Source organism: Nuphar pumila, chromosome 8, assembly GCF_984573655.1.
Source record: "Nuphar pumila chromosome 8, dmNupPumi1.hap1.1, whole genome shotgun sequence".
NCBI lineage: Eukaryota > Viridiplantae > Streptophyta > Magnoliopsida > Nymphaeales > Nymphaeaceae > Nuphar > Nuphar pumila.
In genome coordinates this window covers 115,553,352-115,570,250 of record NC_143256.1, presented here as the reverse complement: position 1 = coordinate 115,570,250, position 16,899 = coordinate 115,553,352, and the positions used below count along the sequence as shown (strand labels likewise).

Below are 16,899 nucleotides of genomic sequence, written 5' to 3'. Positions count from 1 at the left end.
GAAAAGTGAGAGAGATGTAGTAATTAGAGAGATTAGAGAGAGAAAACCTAGGGGCCTATGATAGGGAAGCCTTTTTTTATAATTTACTCTTTTTACTATTTATTTTATGAAACTCTTTTAACTTATCTCATTTAATTAAAATTTTATTTCATGTACTTTTATAAAATCCTAGGCTAATTAGAACTTTTACATAAAGTAGAAAATAAATAAACATGTTAGCTAACTAGAACTTTAAAAATATATAAACTAATTTGTTACTTTGACTTTAACCATGTAGAGTATCTAGAAAAGTAAGAGAGGCCCAGATAGAGGGGCGTCCCACCCTTTGGATCTAACTTTCTTAATTAAGCTTCAATTTTTTTTAATGTATTTTAAAAACCCAATTCAAATTAAGTCTAAATTCAAAATTTAAATTAATTTTTAAATCTAAATTAAATTTACATTGTAATTCAAATTTAATTAAATGCCAAATTGAAAATCAAATTCAAACTGAAAGTAAATCTCAAATAAAATTCAATTATAAATTGAAATTAAATCTTAAATAAAATTCAATTCAAATTAGCTTGAGATTCAAACTCAAATTAAAATTGAAATTAAAATTTAAATAAAAATTCAAACCAAATTTTAGACATAAAATTCATCTTTATTTATCGAATAATTATAAAAATTTGCAGGTATTGCATGACCAGATTAAACTGGTAAAAAACCCGGTCAAGCCACCCATTGTCCAGCTGACCTGATGACAACCCTAGTCTTTACACAAATCCAGATACGTGGACCTTGCTCTACTTGGCTCCTAATTCTGTGTATGGATTCAGATCCGGACCTGGACCCTGGGTAGTCCTAACCCGTTACTCACCCAGTAACACTTAGAAAAGCAGCAGTGTGTGTAGAAAATCGCATTGAGAGAGAGAGAGAGAGAGAGAGAGAGAGAGAGAGTCCCCCCGTCTCTTTCTTCCATCCTCCCCTTCCCAACAGAAACGCTCTCGTTGGCGAGTTGGGTTTCCGCTCTTCCTCTCTCTCTCCGTTCACTTTCTCCTCTGCCGAGAGAAAGCCCCAACCCAACTAAAAAGAAGAAAAGATGGTGGTTGTCTCTTTCTCTCTCGAATTCCGTTTTCTCGCATTCGTGTCGAATCAGGATCATATTTTTGTTTTGATTATCTTTCACCGTCTATATTCCTTTCTTTTTTGTTTGAGATTCATTATTGTTTTGTTGGGTTGGCTAATTTTGCTTCTCTCCTTATTTTCTGATTTAAATGGTCATTCCCTTGTAATTGCATGTAATTATGCTACTCCATCGTCATTTGGTCTAGCTTATTATCCAGATTATCAAATAAATGGGTTAACTTATGTTGAAATCCTTGCATAATTTCTTGGTGTAGATGTAATTATGTTTTTCCGCATTTCATTTATTGTTGGCGCTCAGAATGGTTTCTGAAACACACAGGCGCTCGAACACACATGCACAACCACAGTGATCCATTACGCTACCATTTTGGACGTGTATGATGAGATTGAAGTTGAATCGTATCAGATTTCACGCTTTGGATTGAGAATTTTTGAGTTTAGGAGCCATTTTGTTTTAAGGGATTTGGCAATTGCAAATTAGGTGATTGGGTTGGCCTTCTCGAGAAGGCTACCTGATTCCGAGTTTCTTGATTTGGAGTTTCTTGTGTACTCCATGAATTCTGATGGTTACTCCATATTGGATTAGCATATCTTAAAGTTGACATCACATGGACACGGCTAGGAGGATGTCGGACATGCTATATTTGTTAATTTTCCATCAAGAATACTACATTAGAGGACCCTGACTTAGCTTAAAGTTTCTGGCGGTGGTGTCTATGCTACTGCATGCTAGTTATATTCTGATATGCTGCAGTACCGGAACACTATCTCGATGTAACATGTTTTTTGGCCATGGTGTTGCTTTTCCGGTGTAATCTGTTGGTCTGAGGGCTGTTCATTACTTGGGATGCTGTAGTTGGTACCTTTGTCATCTATTCCACAACTGAATGTGCATATTGAAATGAATCATGATGAGTGGTTATACTCAGCGATGATGATGGTGGTGTTTTTTTAATATTTTATTTCAGTGCATCTAGGCTTCTAGTGGTTGATTGATATTTGACAAAATGCTCGCTCTTCCTCTATCCACGAGAATAGTCTGTGTACAGGCGTTTATTTTGAACAAAGCCAATAAGTTGGATTTTTTTTTTCTTGAAGGAATTCAAAAGTTAATTATCTGAACTGGGAAATGCCATTTCTAATAGATGTTGAAAGCACCACATACAACTCGTCTTTGGTTTCAAGTAGACCATGTGGAGCAGAGCACAATAGTTACACATATTGATGGTTGTATACTTGTAAATTGAAAGGCAAACCATGACATGGTACAAATGGCCCATTAAGCTGATCAGAGGAATACCTGTTACAGAACCTATCAGCCAAAGAGGAATCTTTCAGTAGTATCGGCTGCATATATATATATATATATATATATATATATATATATAGGGGAATGAAAACCTCCCCAGTGGAAACCCTCCCAAACCTCTCCAATGGAAAATTTTTGTTTTTTTCAAAATTCTGACATTACATGATTGATTTACTATAAATTGACACTTGGATCATGAATTTTGGATAGAAAAAATGGTATTTTGAGCCTAAAAAATTTATGAAAATTGTACACCGTTGATTTTGAAACTTGTAAAACCTATCCATGCATCGGAATCAAAAGCTCCACGAACTGATTCCTATAAAAACAAACATATAGATCACATTTGTACGGTCAGCATTTTGAAAAAACACCAAAAATCCAATTAAACGTCCATTGGGAGGGTTTTTCATTGGGGAGGTTTTCATTTTCATATATATATATATATATATATATATATATATATATATATATATAGAGAGAGAGAGAGAGAGAGAGAGAGAGAGAGAGAGAGAGAGAGAGAGAGAGAGAGAGAGAGAGAGAGAGACCAGTCTCACCGACATTGCCGATATATTGAAAATATCATGATATTTTCAATATATCGGCAAATTATATTTATTGCGATAACATCGCAATAAATATCACTATAGAAGGGAAGGAAGGAAGGAAATGAAAGGAGTAAAGGAAAAGAAGAAAGGGAAGAAAGGAAGGAAGGAAAGGAAAGAACAAAGAGAAGAAAGGAAGGAAGGGGAAGAAGGAAAGGAAAGGAAAGTAAAGAAAGGAGGAAAGGAAAAGAAGGAAGAGAAGAAAGGAAGAAGGGAAGGAAAGGAAAGGCGGAAAGGAAAAGAAGAAAGGGAAAAAAGGAAGGAAGGAAGAGAAGAAAGGAAGGAAGGGATGGGAAGAAGGGAAGGGAAGGAAAGGAAAGGAAAGGAAGGAAGGAAAGGAAAAAAAGAAAGGGAAGGAAGGGAAGGAAAATGAAGGGAATGAAATGCAAATTTTTTATTTTCTGTATTTTTACTTATTTTTTACAATTTTTATTTATTTATTTTATATATTGTCGAGATATTTCTGAGATTTATCAACTTTTGAAAATCTCTTTGATAAATATCCTTACTGAGAAATTACCTTTAACGATATAGGTGACTATGATATAGACACACACACCCACCTCACTTTTCTTCCTATTTTATCACGTGGTCATGCTACAAACATAAATATGATCCTCTTCAATCAGCTTGATCTAGTTGGATCCTGCATTCTATAAATGAAAGCATAAAGCCTATGTCACATAGGTGCGGGTGCAGAGGGTGCAACACAACAATTTAAAAAAACTTGAGTGCGGGTGTGTGGATATATATAATACACAAACACATGCACAAGCACACACACACACACATGTATGTGTGTGTATTTATGTATATAATATAGATAAAACTAGACTTTGCTTGGGTTAACCAAATCCACTTTTGGACATACATAGACCCTAGTGTGGTTGACTTCACCTGTCACAAAGGAAGCCATGTCCAAGTGTTGCACCTGCATCGGTGCGGGTGCGTTGCCCTGTTAGAAATATCCATGTTACATAGCATAAAACATGCTGCTGTATTATCAACAAGGATGCCAAATTAGGCAGGACAAAGTCATCCTTTTAAGTAGCTGCATTTAGATTGTGAAAGCTGTTGCACCATATATATATGCCATTGCCGATGTTGTGAAAAGCGTTGAGGCATAGTGCTCCACCAAAAACTGAAGGGATGCTAGAATATGTACTACAAAGAAAATCAAGCTGGAAAACCACCACCTCTAAAGTGCTGTCCAAATTGAAGTTGTTGCCACTTTCGTCATCTGTTTTCGTTTGTCTCCAATGTTGATGAGTCAAATAATCCTGAAATATGACAGTCGTTTAACTCATTGTAATAAGTCCTTTGTTGAAGAACTTGTCTCTAATCATCTCATAATCTCATTGTATAAAGGCAATTATCTCAAGAATTTATAATCACAGTGCCAACTTAATCTTATTAGACTTTTGAAATTTCTCTTTTGCTTTCACACACCCTGTGATGTTTTGAAAAATGTTAAATCCAACAGATTCTCCTAGTCCTACAATTAAGGGATTCAAAGCACAAGACAAGTCAGTTGGACAATGAACTTCTTACTCCTGGCATTGGCTCACATGAAAATCTTTAGATGCCCACTGTTGAGTCATTCAGTTCATGTAATATTAAAAGACAAAAAAAGCAATTACCTCAAGGATTGATGATCATGATCAGTGTTGTCAGTATCATCTTGGGCCATGAATCGTTTTCCAAACGATTCAGGTGAATTGGGCGATACTGATTCAGGGTTGTATCGTTTTGAATCGCTCAACTTTCAACCACATAAAGACGCGTGTCAAAATAGTATTAAAAATATTAAAAACTATTTTGACCATTTTCAGGCTTTTTGAAAATTAGCAAGTTCAGGCCAGTTTCGTATCGATTTTCTAGGGATACAATACGTATTGGGCGATTCAGGTCGATACACATTGGTATTGACAACATTGATCATGACAATAACATCTTAACAACAACAAACAACAACAACAACAACTACGCCTTCATCCCAAAACAATTGGGGTCGGCGATATGAACCAAAAAAGAAAATCATTCTGGGTCTTCCACATGAATCCTTCTCCTCCAATCATTTCTATCCAATGCCATGTCCTCGGTGAGGTTCAAAGCATTCATATCCTTTCCTATCATCTCCATCCAAGTCTTCCTAGGCCTACCCCGACCTCTTTTAACTAATATATTTTCCCATTTCTCCATCCTTCTAACTGGAGCATCATTAGGCCTTTGCCGAATATGTCCAAACCACCGTAAACGATTCTCTCTCATCTTATTTTCAATGGGTGCAACGCCTGCCTTCTTACGTATCTCGTTCCGAATCTTATCTTTTATTGTATTTCCACACATCCATCTAAGCATATACATCTCAGCTACACTCATTTTTTGAATATGATGTCTCTTGGCAGCCCAACATTCCGTACCATATAGTAAAGCGGGTCTAATAGTCGTCCTATAAAACTTTTCCTTCAACCGCAATGACATTCTACGATCGCACAACACTCCAGTTGCACTTTTCCATTTCATCCACCCAACCTTTATCCTATGATTTACATCTCCATCAATTTCTCCATACTTTTGAATGATAGATCCCAAATATTTGAAACAGTCATCCACCGGTATTTCTTGCTCACCAAGCTTCACTACACTCCCATCACTACTTCGTTGCTTACTAAACCAACATTCCATATATTTTGTTTTACTCTTACTCAACTTAAAACCTCTTGCTTCCAATGTCTGTCTCCATAATTCTAACTTAGCATTAACCCCAGCTCTAGACTCATCAATCAAAACAATATCATCAGCAAACAACATACACCACGACACATTTTCTTGAATTGATCTCGTAAGCTCATCCATCACTATAGCAAATAGGAAATGACTTAATGCAGATCCTTGATGTAACCTAATCGTTATAGGAAAATTGGTTGTCACCCCTCCACAAGTGCGAACATTGGTTACTACTCCTTCGTACATATCTTTAATTATACTAATGTACTTGAGAGAAGCACCTTTCTTCATCATTGTCCACCAGAGAACATCCCTAGGTACTCTATCGTATGCCTTCTCTAAATCAATAAAAACCATATGCAAATCTTTGTTCCTCTCTGTATATCTCTCAATAAGTTGTCTAAGAAGATGTATAACTTCCATAGTTGATCTTCCAGGCATAAAACCAAATTGATTCTCCGATATCATGACAACCTTTCTCAACCTATACTCAATCACCCTCTCCCAAAGTTTCATAGTATGACTCATGAGTTTTATACCACGATAGTTTGTGCAATCTTGTATATCACCCTTATTCTTATATAGAGGCACCAAAGTACTCTTCCTCTACTTATTAGGCATCTTATTTGTCCCCCAAATCTTGTTAAAAAGATTTGTCAACCATTCTAAACCTTTCTCACCCAAGCATTTCCAAGCCTCGATAGGTATACCATCTGGGCCAACTGCCCTTCTTGATTTCATTTTCTTCAAAGACTCTGCAATTTCTTTTTTTTGAATCTTGCGCATGAAGTCACGATTCATCTCATGAAAAGGAATAAAAAAGTCTCCAAGATCCTGGACATGACTTCCATTAAATAGCTTATCAAAATAATCTTTCCATCTCTCCTTAATCTCCTAATCTTTGACTAAAACCCTTTGCGTTTCATCTTTGATACATCTAACCATACCCAGATCCCTCGATTTCCTATCTCTCATCTTTGCAAGCCTATAAATATCTTTCTCGCCCTCTTTGGTATCCAACTTGTCATAAACCTCCTTATATACCTTATCCCTCGTTTTTTTAGCTTCCTTCTTTGCTGTCATATACTTATTCAAATTCTCATTATCACGACTCTTACTTAGATTTCTATAACACTCTCTTTTAACCTTAATAGCTAATTTGACATCCTCGTTTCACCGTGATGTATCCTTACCAAGCGGTGCACCGCCTTTAGACTCACCCAATACCTCCTTAGCCAGCTTTCTCATGCCACCCGCTATCTTATTCCACATTGATTCTGAATCCTCCTCGAGACACCAATCAACTTTTTTAACTGCTTGCTTTACAAACATTCCTTGTTTAGCTCCTTTCAGTGCCCGCCACTTAATTCTAGGATCTATCCTATGTCTATCTCTTTTGCGGCATTTTCTAATTCTAAGATCTAAAATTAAGACTCTATGTTGTGTAGCTAGACTTTCTCCCGGTATAACCTTACAATCGATGCAACAATCCCTATCTCTCTTTCTAAGTAGGAAAAAATCTATCTGACTCGTATTAACCTCACTTTTAAATGTTACTAGGTGAGACTCCCTCTTCCTAAACCAAGTGTTTGCTAAGATCATATCATAGGACAAACCAAAATCTAAAATCCTTTATGCACTTTCGTTTCTTTCTCCTATACCATAGCGTCCATGAATACTCTCAAATCCATTCCTACTAATGCCTACATGTCCATTAAGGTCACCGCCGATGAAAAGCTTTTCTCCATAAGATATCCCTTGTACTACTCCATCTAAATCTTCCCAAAATTGACGCTTAATGGAATCATCTAAACCTACTTGAGGTGCATAAACACTAATAATATTAATAATATCCCTACCTAATATTAATTTAATAAGTAAAATCCTATCACCCTTCCTACGGACCTCAACTACATTATCTATAAACTCACGACTAATAACAATCCCTACTCCATTCCTATTCCTATTTATTCTTGTATACCAAATCTTATATCCCCAATGTTCTATCACTTTTGCTTTCTCACCTATCCATTTGGTCTCTTGTAGACATAAAATATCCACCTTTCTCCTACACATAACATCTACTAACTCTACCAACTTACCGGTTAAAGACCCTATGTTCCAAGTGGCTAACCGAATTTTATGGTCTTGAACTATCTTCTTTATCCTCACCCGTCCAACAAAGTGAGGGAACCCTTGCCTATTTGACACCACTCCCGGGCGCCGGTGTGACGCGTCGCTTCTGGGCGACAACCTAGCAACCCTTGCCCATTTATCATTGCCTCCGGGCCTATAGAGTACAACGCGTCGCTCAGTAGGAAACGACCCAACAAAATTCTCATATTGGTTCATATTCATAGGGTGTGACTAAGTTTTTATGCTGGCTGTCACTGGCCTACCGCAACCCTCCTCCTTTATCCGGGCTTGGGACCGACAGTGTATAACTAAACAGTTATACACAGGCGGAGTTCCAATAACATCTTAACCTTATGGGTATTTTGAAATTTCTCTCTTGCTTGCACACACCTTGTGATGCAAAAAATGGAAAAGTGAAAAGATAAAAGGAAGAATTTCGTGTGCTTAACATGGCCTGACTTTAACAAGTTCTTTACAAAGCCATGCATTCACTATGCCTTTCATCTTCTGCCTTATCTCATGCCTTATCTCACGCCTTTCGCTCTTTTGTGGTTAATGCATGCACTTATCGAAGCAGTGAGAAATGCTATTAAATACATGAAGTGCTAAAGCATGGGGTGTCATGAGCAGAGTGCGAGATGTTCATGGTTGCACCAAGAAGATTTATAAATTGATAAAGAGGAGTTAGTGTAACACAAGCATAATGCAAGGTGTCCATTCATATTTGTACAAGTTAAAATGAACATTAATGTGGAGAAGTTATAAAACATTTATCCATCGAGCAATAACCTGATACTTCTGGAAGCTAATCTAGGCTTTCTTTATTGCTAATTCTTGCTGGAGATTGACTGTTATTTTTTTTTTCTGCCTATTAACCTGGTGATGTTGTGTTGGTTGTCTCTAGCTGCATATCTGTGGTCTCCTATTCAATGCTTCATCATCATTATTATAATTACTATTATTATTATTTTTATGTACACAAATGATTGATGCATGAATATATGCTTGTTTGTGATATGGATGTAATGAGAATATAATATGCATGTGGGAAATGGCAGCCCTTGACAGAAAGAGAAATCTTATCATTTGGATACTGTTTTTTAAGTTTTATGCTTCAACATTGTTGTTGATATCTCATATTCCTTCTGTTCACCTTTTCAGTCCCTTCCCCCTATATTCCAGTTCTTGTCATTTAATGACAAATATTTTTGTTATACTTTCATGTCTCCTTTTAAAGAAAAACTATACGTTAATATTCAGTGAGAAAATAAACCCTATTTTTTTGTAGTTTTCTTTGTATGCTGAATCTGGATTCAACATAATTCAGCACATCTTTCATGTTCTTCATCCTATATATGTTTCTGTCTGCAGCATAAGTTGGGTAGAGGACACAAGGACAAGGTCCAGCAATTCACAACAATAACAGGAACAAGGCAAGATCCTTGATGAATTATTCAACAGTCATTAATTGTACTGCTGATATTGCTCCTATTGATGCTACTGCTGCTATTATTATTCGATTCATGTTTTTTCTTAGCATTATGTTAGAGTAATTTATTTTTTTAATGGTGTCACGTGTTTCCTCAAATCCAATTATGACTACTAGTTTAGTTTATATTCTCAGGATCCATATCACAGTCCCTCCTGTAAGTCCCAACAAAGTGGTTATATGTGTCTTTTTGGGACTTACACATAAGTACTTGTACGCTACTTAATTTATAGGTATCTATATCGACCGTCTTTGGCATCCTTTGCTTGCATTTCATATAATGTTGCCATTGAATATCTTGAATTTTTCCTTCTGCTTATCATTATTATTTTCTCTGTTCCACCATTCCACGTTATGGTATTAGTGGCCAGTCATGGCATCTATAATTGTTTCCTTGAAAATTTAGACGCCTATTTGTTAGGAAATATTTTCATTTTTTTCTTTATGCAACATTTGTGATTCGCTCTTAAGCTTGGATAAGTCCTTTTAGCTGTCTGCTTTGACCTGTAAGGTCATTAAAGTTTTCTCTCCAGAACTCCTTGTCTCTTATGTTAACTCCAATTATATTCCTGATTTTGTAAAACTGGCATCATGACATGAAGGAAAATTGACATATTGTTTCTACTTCAGTTCAACGTTTAACTATTAATATTTTCATATCATTAAGTTTATGGTTAAAGGTTCAAACAGAATAACTGGTTTGGTAGTTGCACTCTCTTAACCTCCAAGGGGAGATGCATGATGTTGGCCTTTATTTCTTTTTTAATGTCATTAGTTGTCAGTTGGGACCTTGGATGCCTACTCATTTTTCAATATTTTTCAATATTATTCATGTACAAAAAAAATTCTCAGTTGTCCCGCAAAACCATTCCCCTCCCCCCCAGATTTCTAATGTCATTACATTATCCAAGACCTTGGAAACCTGCTCATTTCTCAATATTACTTGTGTAGTGAAAAGATTGCTCTCCAGGCACTGAAAGCTAGTGATTGGCATTTAGAAGGGGCTTTGGACCTGTTCTATAGCCAGCCTCAGATTAGATCAGTGACTGATTCTCGACATCTTGAGGAGCTCTATCAGAGATATAAAGGCAAGTACTTCTATCTTTTTTTTTCCGACTATAATGATGAAAGATTACTTCTTTTAGTAGTTTCTAGATGAACATGTTTATATGGCCATTACTAGCAGCTGCTATTTTATGAAATAAATTATAAATGAATTACTTAATACAACCACTTTTATGTGTTATTTTTCTAAAAGACATAAACTCGGTACTGTTTCCTTCACACTTTTTATATGGATGGGATGATGTATCTAGGTGATATACAGAAAAGCAGCTCGTGATCATATCTGCTTTGGCAAAAAATTAAAAAATAAGCCTCAGAAAAATGCAAGTTCTGGCATATCGGTACCGTATGATTCACCTTGTATCAGTGTGTATCATACTGTGTCAATAATGTGTTGTACGTTATGCACGATATGATACATATACACTGCAGAAACTAGCTTCAGGGGTGTATCATATCGGTTTTTGACCGATAGATTGCTTTAACATAATGTATCATGCACATATCGGTTTTTGACCAATAAGGTGCTCTATAAGCCTTTTTTCTCTTGGTTATTCTTCCAATGATCCATGATCTTGTTTGCATCTTCTCTGGGTCAGCATCAATTTTTTTTTGTAAACAATAGGACAACAGACACCATTAGATTGTATCTTGAGAAGAGAATGTTGATTATTTATCATAGTATGACTAATGCCAATAAATATGGTTCACATTATATTCTTGATGAAGCCCAACCTTAACTGAGAATGCACTTGGTTCTTTGCATGTATTTTTAAATAGGTTCTGTTAATGGTTAAATTATTTCTGTTATAAATTTTTGTGGGGATGAAGTTGAATTGGTTCCTTCAGGTGGTTCCCTAAATATTTTACATTTATTAATTTTTTAAGCTTCATAGTATATTTGTACGTTTAATATCATGGTAGGTTAGCTTGGTTGTAAATATTTCCCTTGTTCTTGTATAATGGACCTAAGGTGCATTTCCTTCATCAATTGCGTTTTTCTTGTAGTCAAAATATTGATGAATGGTTAGCTGACTATCAAGGCTTACACTCTTAGTCTGTCATTCTTCAATTATTTATTTAAAAAATTAAAAAAATGCTTCATCCATCTTTAATTTGATCATCTTTCACCCAGGCCTTTCCGACTCTTTAAGCACAGCTTATGGTAAAGAACTCTATAGTCTTTCTCTCTCTAATTTTGGCTGGAAGATATTCTCTGACTTATTTGCATATGCTTAGGATTAGTTCTCTTACTATTGCTGCTGTTCCTATAGATTCAATGGAAGGGCTTGCGAGGATTTTATTGTCAGGCCTTCCTTTTTCCTGATATTCTGTTCTTCCAGTCTTTCTTTGTTCTCATGATTTTGGTTGTCAAAGTTCCTGCTTGCATAGTGGCAATGCTGGCCTCAATGTTGCAGTAACAGACTACTCAGTTTTTGCTTCTACCCACATCCATCCTTGGTCTCTTCCAGGATAAAGATGTTCATATATACATCAAGCTGATTGGCTGAACTAGGACACTTGCGTCTTCATGGATTTTGCCCATTCCATCTTTCGCCTTAACTTCAGGGCTTCATATTTATTTAGATGCATTCTTACTTATCTTTCAGTGGATGGGTGAGTTTTCTCAGAGTTCATCATTTCCTTTCTTGTTATGTTTGAGTACCAGTAACATGAGCATATACTTTTGCTGATAAAGGATTTTCTTATTCCATTCTGGTTCTTCATGTCATTTTCATGATATGTGATTTTGGTGTATCAGTATTGAACATGCGTATGTGTATCTCTGATTTGCAGAGCAGCCTTTAAGTTAATTGATTGGCTGTCTGCCAATTATTCTACAGATGAAGCTCTCTTTAAATCTAGTGATGTGCTTTCTTTCTTTCCTCTTCCATTAGTAATATCAAAGCATGTTAGCTTATCAATTTATGCTGTGGTTGTTTTCACTTTGTGTAGTACCTGAAATATACTAAATTACTGATATTGAAATCAGCATGTAACTTCTGCAGATCCTTATGTTGATATGATCCTGGCAGATGGAATTGCTTCTCTTTGCAGTGACTTGCAGGTAATTTGCTTATACATGATTGATTGATAAAGTAGGTCTTATCTTTTTGTCATTGGTGCATCTTGATCAATTGCTCAACATGAGATCTGAGAGGTGGAATCTGGTGATCATTTTACATGGTCCTGTATACAATGTCCTCATGTTTCAGAAGCCTTGCATTTTCTTCTCGCTTGTGGGCAGTCACTCACTTTTGAACTGAACAACAACAACAACAACTACTACGCCTTCATCCCAAAACAATTGGGGTCGGCGATATAAACCAAAAAAGAAAATCATTCTGGGTCTTCCACATGAATCCTTCTCACTTTTGAACTGAATTTGTCAAAAAAAAATTCAGAAAGAATATCTGCATGAATTTCTAATCTTTCTCAAAATTGTCCTTAGGGATGGACCAATGCTGTTTATCATGCATTTTTTTTCATCAGCTGTCTTTGCAGCCCAAAATCCTTGACATGTTTTGTGTAAGACTTGGTAAATGAGCACTACATCCTTGATGTATATGGTCTCTAGGTACAAGTGCACTCCAAGGAAGATATTGTGTCACCATTTTAGGCTCCAATAAGCACCTGGTATGTAGGTAGGATATTTATTTCCAATCAGAAGTGTTTTGATAGCTGGTTGGCTCAATCATGAAGTTTGTGATATTTGTGAATCATTGCTCTTATTAAAGTTATATCATATCATCAGAGAGGTATGCAGGTAGTTATTTGGCATTAATTGTTCAGAAGATATCTGACAAAACATTGTCACAAATATCACCGTTACTTTCAAACCATCATGATATTTTGGAGAGATTTTTCACAAATGATATTGAAAGCAATTTCATTATTTGGAAAATGTTGACCGCTTTTGGAATACTAATAAAGGTTTTGTGAATATATTGTGTTATTTCAAAATATTTACACTTTTAGGCAATGTTTTCTTTGTAATTCCTTCTATTTTGTGGGTAAAACACAAAAAACTACCAAACTATCACCTATTTAAATAAACTGCCTAACTTTTCAGGTATTCCATTTAACTGCCTGAGTTCTGTCTTTGTCATAAAGGCACTCATCATCCTAAAGTCAATTACATTTAACTGCTTGAGTTCTCATTACTTTTAAAATATGGAAATGTTATACTTAAAACAAACAAAAGCTCAGGCACACTAATTTCTTAGCAATACAAAGGATTTTCTGTTAAAATGTACATATTGTAAATATATAATGTGTGTATATATATTATATATGTGTATCTATATATATACATACTTATGTATGTATATGTATATATATTGTATATATTTTATTTGTATTCTTTGTAATTATTATTTTTTATTAGTTTTATTTTTGAGTCAACTCAATGTTGACTATCTGTTAGAGCTTCTAATGGCTAGATCATCTAGTTGTGGACTAGCTCCAACGGCTAGAAGCCCTCATTTGATGTGTATATAGGGGATCTCCCCCTCCTTGTAAAACAATGCATCTTGCATTCATTTTGTGAAGTTAATAAAATATTATTTTTATATATTGAGCTCTCTTGGTGTGTGCCCTTAGTAGCTCTTTGTGTTTGTCCATTTGGATACTTTGGTGGACATTTGCTCTCGATTGGTGGTTCTATTATCTTTACATTTTATCAACGCCATAGTGCTCTTGATCTTTGAAGTTGGCAATCTCAATTGTTTGTGTGCTTGTGGATCACTCATCAAGTGTTCATGGTGCGGTGTTCGTAGGCGTGCTCTTCTTTCACATTAACTTCTCTCTCTCTCTCTCTCACTCTCCTCTCTCTTCACCGTTGTGCCCATTAAGCTCAATGACACTAACTATGTAATGTCGTCTTCTATTATGAAGTACCATATTTGGGGTAAGGGCTTGTGGGGATTATTAGATGGATTCGATCCAGAACCTAAACTTCTCTTCACCAAAGTTGAGAACGAGAATGATGTTACACTCGAAGGGGATGAGAGGACTAAGGCCTTAACCGATTATGAGAAAAAGTGGAAAGAGTATAGGATGTGACACACAAAATAATGTCTTAGCTCATCAATAACATAAACATAAAAAAATGTTCTAGCCTAGTGAAGTTCGAGCATGCCAATAACGCTTGGAAATATCTTAAAAATATTATTCACTCAAAGATATTGCACGTGTGCAATTTACATGATACGATTAGAACTATGACTCAAGGAGATATGAGCATTAGAGAGTACTATAATGGTCTATCCGAACTTTGGGAAGAATTGACTCTTCTTCAACCAAAGTGACATTGCCCTTCGGATACACAACTTCGGCAAAAGTAAATAGATGCAAATCATTTTTGCCAATTTACAAATGGGTTGCGACCCGAGTTTGAAGTTATCAAGTTGGCTCTTCTCTATAGAGGTAAGATTATCTCTATTGTTGATACATGCGAAGAGTTAAGTATAGAGGAAAATAGGCTGAAGAGACTAAAAAATGATGATGAATCCTTCTTAGCCGTATCTAGGCTAGAAACCTATGCTCGCACATACAAACTACCTCACTTTGGAAGACAAGGCAAGGAGTATGACAACAAGAGAAAAGTCACTTGTCACTATTGCTATGAACCAGGACACATCAAACCTTTGTGTCATAAGTTAAGGAAAAGGGAGGAAAAGAAGGTGGCTTCGGTTGGTCCACCTCAAGTGACTAAGGACATGAGTAATACTCAAGATACATCTGTTGGAAGCATGTCCCTATCCCAATTGGTGGAGACGCTTCAATATCTTCTTAGAGGACCATCTTCCTCAACTGGAGCCACAGTCTCATCTTATTTCAATCCCAGTAGCAGTAGGTCTCTTTGGCTTCTTGATTCTGATGCATCGTTTCATATGAACCTCAACATTGATATCCTATCCGAATATCATACTAATTCAAGCATGTCTAATGTTTTCATTGCTAACGGTATATCTATTGAAATAAAAAGAATAAAGAATTTTGAAAGAAATCTTTAAAACTCCAAAAATATTTTAATTAAAAAAAATAGATATATTCTTAAACTAAATTTAAATATTTTATCGCCGATATTAGACCATTGTCTCATTCTCATCAAATGGTTGTTCGATGTAGATAGGGGTGTCAACAGGTCGATTTTGGTTCGGACCTAGGTGGAACCAGACTTGGACCAGATTTTCGGGTATGGTATCGGGTCCGGACCCGGGTCTAATCGGGTCTACTATAAGAGAAACCGTACCCGAACTTGATAAGAACTACATGAGCCATACTCGGACCATACCCGATAAAATAATATTTTTTTATCATTTTTACATTACAAAATTGCAGTTCTTAATCGGAACTCAGATTGGGCTCGGGTCTGGTATAGAATTTCACAAACTATTCTCAGATCCAGGTATTAATCAGACCTTCGGGCCCGAACCCGAGTCTTAATCGGGTCTTCTTATTTGTCACCATACATAGTTAAGAATTTAGAAATTATCTTAAATTGGTTAAAAATAAGTTTAAAGATAATATTTTTATCTTTCAATTTTTGTCTAAAGAATTTAAAGATTATCTTAAATTACATGGCATTTCACATCAAAGATTTCACCCGCACACACCACAACAAAATGTTTTAGTTGAAAGAAAACATATGCATATTGTTGAAACCACAAAAACTTTACTTATTGCAAGTCATGTACCTAAAGTTTTTTGGGCTGAAGCCGCTTTGACCACTATGTATCTTATAAACATAATGCCATCTTTATCATTACATAATATCTCTCCTGCTGAAAATCTTTTTAAACTTACTATCAATTATTTTAGATTAAGAGTTTTTTGATGCAAGTGTTTTGTCTTAACCAACAAAAATGACAAGCTTTCTCCGAGGGCTATTCCTTGTGCATTTTTTGGATATGCGAACAACAAAAAAAGTTGTAGGTGTTATGATCCAAAAAATGAAAAATTGTATGTTTAAAGAAATGTGTCTTTCTTAAAAAATAAAAAGTTCTTTGATTATGAAAGATCTAAGGAAGTAACTGAGTATTCTTTTGTATTTGATTTTGTTTCAAAATATGATATTGATGAGTATGATTACGAGTTTGGTCTTAAAAATGTTAACGAATTTAGAGATGAAGTGACTTGCGAAGGGCAACCCCATAGTGATAAAACCTACTTGCAATATGTTCAAATATGCAGAAATAGGAGGGAGAGAGGTTAGGGTTAGAGGAGGAGGAGGCAACACAAAGGAGAGAATAAAACAGTGTTATTAAAAACGTGCCTCAAGGCGCAAAAAGCGTGCCTCGTCTCAAGGCGAGGGGCTTTATGCCTTGAGGGGCAAGGATAAGGCGTAAAAGCCCCGAGGCGTGCGCCTCATAGTCCTCGAGGCGCACGCCTTGAGGTGAGGCACGCCTCAAGATGAGGCGCACGCGCCTTGA

At 35.9% G+C, this 16,899-nt stretch overlaps 1 protein-coding gene across 1 annotated transcript in view; it reads left to right on the top strand.

Annotated features, from left to right (window-relative positions):
* Nucleotides 1–891: 891 nt before the first annotated feature.
* Nucleotides 892–16,899, top strand: part of LOC149830323 (uncharacterized) — a 69,142-nt gene continuing 53,134 nt past the window's right edge. The window contains exons 1-4 of the mRNA XM_090016440.1: nt 892–1,084; nt 9,280–9,341; nt 10,349–10,485; nt 12,472–12,530. Coding sequence (XP_089872566.1) covers nt 1,082–1,084; nt 9,280–9,341; nt 10,349–10,485; nt 12,472–12,530 — 261 coding nt within the window. The 5' untranslated portion in view covers nt 892–1,081. The remainder of the gene's footprint in view (nt 1,085–9,279; nt 9,342–10,348; nt 10,486–12,471; nt 12,531–16,899) is intronic.